The following is an 8799-nucleotide window of genomic DNA, read 5'->3' on the forward strand; positions in this document are numbered from 1 at the left end:
TAAAGAGGAAGACAGACTTCCAAAGAGAAACAAGCTGCATGTATGGGTAAGACACAAAGGACGGCCAAGGGGATCGCTGTGATATCATCCACACCAATCCATCCCACCTGTCTCACCTTCAGCTACGCCGCTGATGAATTAACAGTACACATGTATGATCACAGCACTCTATGCTGGACAGCCTGGCACGTCTGCATCCTTCACCTCTCGTACCAAAAACTCACCACAGCCTCCAACACAGACACCTCTGGAGCGAGTGTCATCCATTCTCTCCTCATACTGCTTCCTGCTGTTTACATAAACCCTGGTACTACTGCACAACCCTCTGTGTTTCATGGGTTAGAGGTAAGATCCCTCCTCTTGGTGATACTCTCAAAAAAACAAAAAAAAAGGAAAGCAACACAAAGAAAATGCCATAAATTTAATTTTATCCTTAATGCTAAAAAAAAAAGCACTGGAGTAATAGCCAAACAAATGGATTAAAGACTGAACAAGTCAAAAGTCAGTGGAATAAGATATTGTTTGTTTTTGGCTGAAAGACACAAACAAAAGCGCCTGCTAAATGTTATCTGAGGTTACAATTAAATCCTACAGATGAGAGAAAGAGATACACCGTGTGGCTTCAAGGGTTAGTCATGAATCAGAAAACTCTTCCCCATGGGTGACCAGTTTCAAACCAGCCTGTGTTGACAGCGGTAACAACTGAGTGAAGGTGAAACCTTCATCCTCCCTTGGCAGGCTGGGGAATGCTCTCGATGTGGCGGAGCAGCTCCTGCGTGGCCACCACACAGCCCTGCCTTGTGAGCAGAGTCCTCCAGACCACAGACACCAGCAACCAGCTCGGCTCAGTGGGGACAGATGGTTCTTGGGGAACAGCCACGGCACAGTCACTGCTCACAACCCTCATTTCAAGCCTCAACCAGACTGTCCACTTCACAGTTTTTCTGAAGTTCATCTTTATATTTCAGTTCTTGGTGATTATGAGTATTTTTTTCCCCTCCCAAAACAATCCTACTTTATGAAGCCAAGCCAACACTGAGCAGGAGCTCTATTCAGGAGGCTCAGAAATGTTCTCAGTCGGTTTATAGTTACGAATTATTCCATGACTCCTAAGATACACTTGAATATTTTGATGTTATCACCTCTAGCAAATCAAGAAGGTGAAATTAGCAATAACAAAAGCTTTTCTGAACAGTTAAAAGAAAGATACGATCTCATTATCTTTTGAGTTTTATAAAACAAGTATTATTAAACATTGCAAACTTATTAGAAGGTTTCAGGGGCCTGCAAATTCCTACTGCATCTTCAAGGATGCAATCAGCCATCTGAGGACAATATAAAAGAATATTAACTTATAAAGTGATGGGGCAAACAGGCTACAAGCTACAAACCAAAACCACGGTGTGTCTGTTTCCATTAGTAACTGAACAGATATTTTGCTTTGTGATATGGAAGACATACACATTTTCCTGCAACTCTGCAGCAGCTTGGGGTGGAAAAGATTAAATATATATGTCTTAAAAATGAAAAAGTGACTAAATACATAACCTGAGAGTGGCCACTGCCAGCAAATGAAACATGATTTCTCTTACCTTAAAAGAAGAGTAATTGTATCATAGTAGTGCTCACAACCAAACACATCAAGGAAACATTGTGTATACATTTTAAAAGTAAAAAAATTAATGTTACCCCAGCAGTACAAGTCATACAGCAACTCTCAATCTTACATCATTTGATAACAATTAGGTAGAAAGAACTGAAAATCCAAAGTTATGCTGTCACCTTCTCTCTGAAAGCAGACACTCGAGGCTAAAACTCCTCTCTGATCCTCTCCACTGATCTTCCTCACTTGGTCCCTAAAGGTTCCAGGCAAGAAGCTTCCATTAATGTCAGTGGAAGCTCCCAAAATGGGAAAAGTTAAGAGCAACCAAAAATAGCCAGGCAGTTATGCAGCCCTAGCACAACTCCCTGCAAAAAATTTACCAGTCAGATTTTAATAGCCTGTCATTCTTGGTACAAAGCTGCTGTGCTGCCTTCTGGGTCCATCACATCATCATTCATCAAATACTGACTGGCACGGCAGAGGGGACCCAGGACCACACATCTGTAATGACCATAATCCTGCTGATAACCAGGGATACAGTATGTGAAGCACTTTGAATCCTTGCAATAGCTGCCTAGAGTCCAGCACAGAACATCTCTTTCCATCCACCTTCCTTCCCAAAAACACTCATCTAAGAAAAGTCATTATTTCTGCATTTGACTGGAAACAAGAACTTCAGAGCACTCTCATGCTCCATAATCATCACAGAGCAATGAGAATAGTTTTGTTAAACTGTGGTTCCTTCTTCAGCTCTTAAGAAATTGAGAGAGTCTATAACAGCATGTTTCCATGTCAAAGGCCCCAAAGTGCATTATAAAGAACATAAGAAAAATAAACAAACAGCTTACTCCTCAGTGGAACACTGCCAACTTCGAGGTGAAACACAACATTAGAGAGAAGTTTGAAGAGGAACCAGAAAAGAACACCGTGTCCAGTTGACAGTAAATCACCCTGTCTGGATTTTGATCACAGGAATGTCTAATAAATCCTCACTGCTAAGTCTTCTACAATATCTAGTGGCATTATTCAATTTTCAGAAAGAAAAATGCACCGTGACCTCTTGGACCATTATGTTATGGACCATGCAGTGGTCTATTACTGGGACCATTACTGTCAGATTTAAAGACTAGACAAGAGTCACCCAAAATGGCCCAGCTTCTTGAGGATTTGTGCTCCCCCACAAACACAGGCCTCTAAGCCATCGTTGCACACACATCACAACGTCTCTTCTCTTCAACATACTCCCATTAAAGCTACCTGTTTGGAAAGCCTACAGCAAGAACACCCATGCAGAGCCAACCCAAGAGGGTACCTGCTCACAAGTCTGCTGCCCCTGACCAGCAGCAGAGGCTCAGGAGATGACTGTAAGACACAGCAGATGATTACAGCACCCTTGGTAGTACTGCAGTGTTAGCCAGCTCCTCCCAAAGGAGCCAAAACCAGTATGTTTGCAAACTTTCTTAGTCCAATCAGGCTGCAAACCCTGGAATCAAACTGTATCCACAGTAAGTGTGGCAACTTCCTTGGAGTCAGCAAAACTGCTCTTCACATAAAGAGAAGAAAACCCAAGTTCATCCATATTCTGGTAGACTTCATTATCAGTAACAGCCCAGAAGTGGGTCAAGTTCACCTTTTCAAGACACAATGATTTTACTCTTACTTCATGATATTAACAACAGAGACAAATACTGCAAGACAAATTTTTCCACAAGAGACTACTACTTGGCCTGCTTTTGTATGTCCCAATTCTGCATGTGCAAACTCTCTTGAATTTCACGTGTCTACACCAAGGATATATACACATGCATGGAAGAAAAAGGTTTGTTTTGTGTTTGTTTGTTTTTTAAAGACAGGTCTGGCAGGAAATTGAGGAAAAAACAAACAAGATTAAAGTATTTCAAACTACTGAAAGATCTTGTTTGTAGAGGACAACAGAGAAGGAGGAGAAGGACAATATCCATGTCAGAGCTCCATCGCTTACGATCAAAAGGACATATTAAGCAAGACTAAAAAATTCCAAAAAAGCAAGTGGATTAAAAAAGGATCAATTTTTCATTTTGTGTATGGTTAGTTTTGATCTTGGGTTTAAGTAACAGTGACATTCAGAAGTACACAAGAGAAACTAATGTGGTGTTCAGAGAATCAAGATGGAAAGGAATTTGATGCATAATGCGCCCGTTGAAAAAATCAAGGGCAAGGAGAGGAGTAAAAGATGGTTTAGAGAGCACGAAGCCTGGAATGTCAGGTGAAGGGCAAGAGGAGGAGAGAGAAAAGGTTCCAGTGAAGTTATGCAGTGACGTAAAACGACAAAAATACTTAAAAGGAAACACATAAAAGATATTAAGAAACTGAGTAACACGTTGGCATTAACTTAGCGAGCAGTATTTCACACAGGCTGCTGGGGAGCAATCAGGATGTAACAGAACAAGAGGCTGCACACAAGCCAGAAACATGTGCCCACAGTGATCTTGAGCTGTGGGAATCTGAGGGATGCTCCCCAAGCATTGTTTCTGCGTGTCCCCAGCACAGTGATGAGAGCTACCTGAAGTACTTTTCCATAACACCACCACAGTGGACTACAAACACGTCACAGGTCCTCCCTGCAAGCCACCACTGGATAGGCACACGGTACAGAAGGAAGTTGCAGCACAAGTAACACTGGACAAGCTCTAGACTTGATTGTGACTGATACAATTTTATTCTTTCCATTCCGAGACAGTAACTGAGCACTGACATTACACTTTTCCTCTTCCAGATCCTCACAGCTGATACCCCAAAAGAGAAGCACAATCTATGAGGAATTTCCCTTCTATTTAGTAGGTGGGTCAGATATGCAGCATCCACTGTCCACTATACCAAAGTCAGATGCGTTACCTTGGCCAAACCTCACCTGTGTTGAACACTTAACGATGGGAACAATTAAGCATTGCTCACAGTGACATACACGGTGCAAACACCGCAGCGTTCTTCACTAATGTCCTCCTGAGAAAGGACAAGTTCTCTCCCACCCTGGGAAAAGCACAGTCAGATCTCTACTGACACTGGTAGCAACCATAACTTCCTCTCCTCCCAAACCTTCAGCTCTTTTAACATCTTGAATCTACGTCTGGCCATAAACCTCAGTTTAGACAATAACACTGATGGAAAAGGCCAGGTTCCTAGTTTAATTTACCACTTTATCAGAGTTGATCATCCTTGACTCATCAGTGGGAACCAGTGAAGTGGGAGGTGAGAACTTGTAACGGTGCCTCACTTGTTTGGAGAAGTCCTACGGGGCCATCAGGAGTACAGCTTGGCTCCTACACAAAGCCCCAGACACAGTATTCCTCAGAATCCCAGTTTACTTCCCCCCACCCCATACTTCTGAGGGACTCCTGAAGTGCTGCAAGATGCACCTTGGCCTGTAAGGACTCATTATGCTGACAATACTTTGCTCAGTTTCTCCTTGATATCCAGCTGTGGTCAGGCCTCTCAGTGCTTTGCAGGGTTAGAAGCACAGGTAGAAATTAACTGGTTTAAACTTAATCCTGAAAGGATGATGGCAGTGATGGAGAAGAAAACATCCCGAGGCCCTGGTGAGCATTAGTTATGTCTTCTGCAAGAATAATTCCCATTCTTGTCCAAGTGGTTTGTAGTTTCAGGGATTTACTGGATCTACTCCTGATCCTAGATTCTCAGATAAACCTTCCATCTCCCACAAGCCTATGATCTCACCCCCTCATGTGTCTTGTTACAGCCTTCTCTACTTCATCCTTACGCTGCTATGGTGTAACAGCATTTCTAGGACCATCCCCAAAAACGACTTGAAAACAGGAGCAGAGCAGGAGATTTTATGGAAAAGGTCCTTTCTCCACTCACAGCCCAGCTCAGCACTAGCTATAGCACTCTACACTTTCTGTGACCAGACCTGTAATTAAACAGTGTTTTCCTCGTGGATTAATTACGCTGGCCAAGATTTTATCAGGCTCAATTGAAAGGACAGGACACACTGGTGTTACAGGCACCTGTTCTCAGAACCCAAACACCACGAACACTTACAAAGTACACACAAAACACATTCAAACATGAGCTGTGATACGCACACAAACCAGAGCAAAGAGGTCGCAGGAGCTGACCTGTTTTACACAGCCACGCTCAATTCACTGACCTGGAACAGCCTTTAATTAGGCATTTCCACACTCTTAAAACAACCACAGAAAGAATGCCCTTGCACAGAAATAAGAGATTTGCAAATTAAGTTTTCCAAACAAAATAGAGCAGAGCAAAAACTCCTTGAATCCATGAGGTGCTTACAGAGAAATTATTCCTACATGCCTTTCAAATATGGCACAGAGCCTCAAAGGTCTGAGGTAATGGCATTTCTGTACTTTGGGCTTTCCTAAGGAAACAGAAACTACAGTCAAAAACCACATTTGGAATCACTTCACTTCAGCCACCATGTTACCTCTGTGTCCTGCACAAGCTCCCACAACTTGCTGTATTCCAAGTGCTGAGCATGACTAAACTAACACACAGAGAGTCATATTGGTAGGAGGCTGTTCACAGGGGAAGGAAGATCAATAGGAAGATGCAGTAACGGGATCTAAGCAAACAGCACAGGCACACTCAAACACCCAGTTCAAACAGTAACAGCACATCCTGACCTGCTTCAAGGGAAGACCTAATTCCTTTAATGGATTAACTCCTCCACCCTCCCAGTCATTTTGCCTGTCACCTCCCAGGCTGATTCCTACCAAATACTTAGAAATGTGCAAATTTGTGGCCTTCAACTGATACTAACAACACTCCCCAGCTGGCAAGAACATTGTCACTGTCTTCATATGACCTGCATTCTCTCTGTCTCCAGGATTAAAAAATAATAATCCTATCTCCACAGAGTAAATCTAGAGCTGAAAAACTACCAGTCTGTCTTTCAGTCACATAGAAAGGCTATCTATATTTATTTCCCTGGTAAGATCCACTAGACAGAGGCAATGTGTTATAACATTATAAACAAAATTATGGTCCTGGAATAGTCAAAGAAAGCAAAGCCTGGCATCATCTTAAATGAGGAGTGTTACAGATTGCACCATCCCTAATCCAATTCAGGCAGGAGCAGAAAAGGCTGAAGCCACCAGCCTTCAAAGCAGCAACTATTTAGTTGTTTTGTGAGAAGAGCATGAATCATGAAACACAGCTACTGAGGTGGGCAGTAGTGTAAAAATTAAGTGTGGCTGGGCTGCTGGAAGGTGCCCAGATTTAGCACAATCTCCATCAGCAGAAATTCTGAAGAGTTATGACAATAAAACAAAGCTGTTTCCCCAAGAAGCAACCCTGAGGGAACACAGGGCCTGCTCTTCTGTGTACTGGCATCTCCACTGAGCCCCATCAGGGAATCAAGAGCTACCTCTAGTTACAGACAGAGGCAAAGAAGCAAGTTATTGAACTGCAGCTGAAACCTGCCAGAAAAGATCACAAAAACAGAAAAATATTTTTCCAAGAAAGCAAACAATAGCAAAAGTCACTGACTCTGATGAGAAGCAATGGACTGACAGCCCCAGAGAACCAAGTCCTCTCTCCTTTTCCTTGGTATGATACAAGTGATCACTAAACACGCTTCCTCACAGTACATTTTTCATCAATTTCTGGAAAATTAAGTCCCCAGCCTTTCTTTTCCACAGCAAATAAAGAGATTCAATACAAGGTTTATATGCAAAGAACCGTTTTACGAAGAACTGTTAGTCAAACACAATTCCAGCAATTCCAAAAGCAGTTGTTAACAAGTGATACCTGAAGGAATGAAGAATGTATAGCCTTGTTTCAGCTCAATTCTTTGGCATCGTTCCACCCTGTCTCCCAGAAAGATATCACTTTGCTTTCCTGAGAGAACCCATTCTTCATAAAGTTCTAGATTCTGCAGAGTAGGCGGAATCAGCCAGAAGATCTAAAAATAAAGATTTAACTATTACCAACAGTCAACAAAAACAAATAGCTGAGAGATTCCAACACGGTTATCACATGTTAGACAAATGAACACTTAACACCAAACCTGCTTTCTGCATAGAACATGTTTTCCAGGTGTTGTACACAGAGGCACAGAGCAGACAGCAGCAGCAATTAGTCCACGTGCTGGAAGTGGCAAAATAACTGTCAGTTGTCGTCTCTCTTCCATGAAACACCTTACTCAGAAGATGCCTGTACAGTTTGCTTTCTGTTCAAAGCAGTGTGTTGGTACAGTACAACTTCACCGGACTGTACAGAAGAACAGTATCAGTACCACAGAGATGGTCCATCTGCTGGATTTATTTCAGTTCCTGCCACACACTGTCTATGCTACAATTGGGAAAAGCAACCTAAACCAGTAAAGATGTGAACACAGCCACACATGCTGTGTAATTCAACGCTTCTGGGTCCTGTAACATTTAATATTTCAGTTCCAGCACAGTGTGCATGTGTACACTAAAGGAACATGGAATCTCCAAAAGGAAACAGGAGCTCTAGCTACAGCAGGAGACTTGTGAGGGCACTCTGACTCAACCAGGGTACACACAGCCACGTCCACACAGCAAGACACTTCTAAACCATGCAGCAACAGCAGGTCTAAAAACACCACCAGCAGCAGCAAACACCACAGCTGATATCTCAAATAAATCACTTGTTTGTTTCATAAATGTGAATGGTGTGTTTCTAGTTCAGCAAACTCTGTGCACATCAACAAAGCGAGCTGAAATAGACTGATCACTGACTAATCCCCCCACATCCCCCAACCCACCAAAAAAAAGATAAAAAAGAAAAATAAAGCAGCCCTTCCCCTCGTAAGAGCACAGAGAAATAAAGCCAAATATCAAATAAGGTTCACCTACCTTCCCCCCACGGAAAACGTGATACCACACTGAAGTGCCACCAAAATCAATATGAAAATCAGTGAAGCATCCTTTTACACTCATCAAACAGTACCTGTAAGCAGAGTGAAGGACAAAAATGAAGCAGTTTGAAACAGTACTTTTCCCACCTTAATCTGCAGAGGTTAACTGCATTTACGACACTGTTTCCACCAATTAAGTTTTTGCATTTGTAGTGCCAGGATTTGTCTCATGAAGTAACTAAAACTAGGTTTCTGCTGAAAAATGCATATCCTCATCTTTGAGTTTGCTATTCATACATCTGTAACAAAACCTTTCAGAGCTAAGGAATGAAAAAGCATTAAAAGTTACGCT

At 42.3% G+C, this 8799-nt stretch overlaps 1 protein-coding gene across 1 annotated transcript in view; it reads right to left on the reverse strand.

The window, feature by feature from the left end:
- LOC104529632 (lysine-specific demethylase 2B-like) overlaps nt 1–8539 on the reverse strand; it is a gene marked incomplete at both ends in the record, with an annotated part of 38528 nt that extends 29989 nt beyond the window's left edge. Inside the window, 2 exon segments of the mRNA XM_029086485.1 lie at nt 7373–7526; nt 8446–8539. Coding sequence (XP_028942318.1) covers nt 7373–7526; nt 8446–8539 — 248 coding nt within the window.
- Between the last annotated feature and the right edge of the window lie 260 nt (nt 8540–8799).

This window comes from Antrostomus carolinensis, unplaced genomic scaffold (genome assembly GCF_000700745.2).
Source record: "Antrostomus carolinensis isolate BGI_N321 unplaced genomic scaffold, ASM70074v2 scaffold14838, whole genome shotgun sequence".
Taxonomy (NCBI): domain Eukaryota; kingdom Metazoa; phylum Chordata; class Aves; order Caprimulgiformes; family Caprimulgidae; genus Antrostomus; species Antrostomus carolinensis.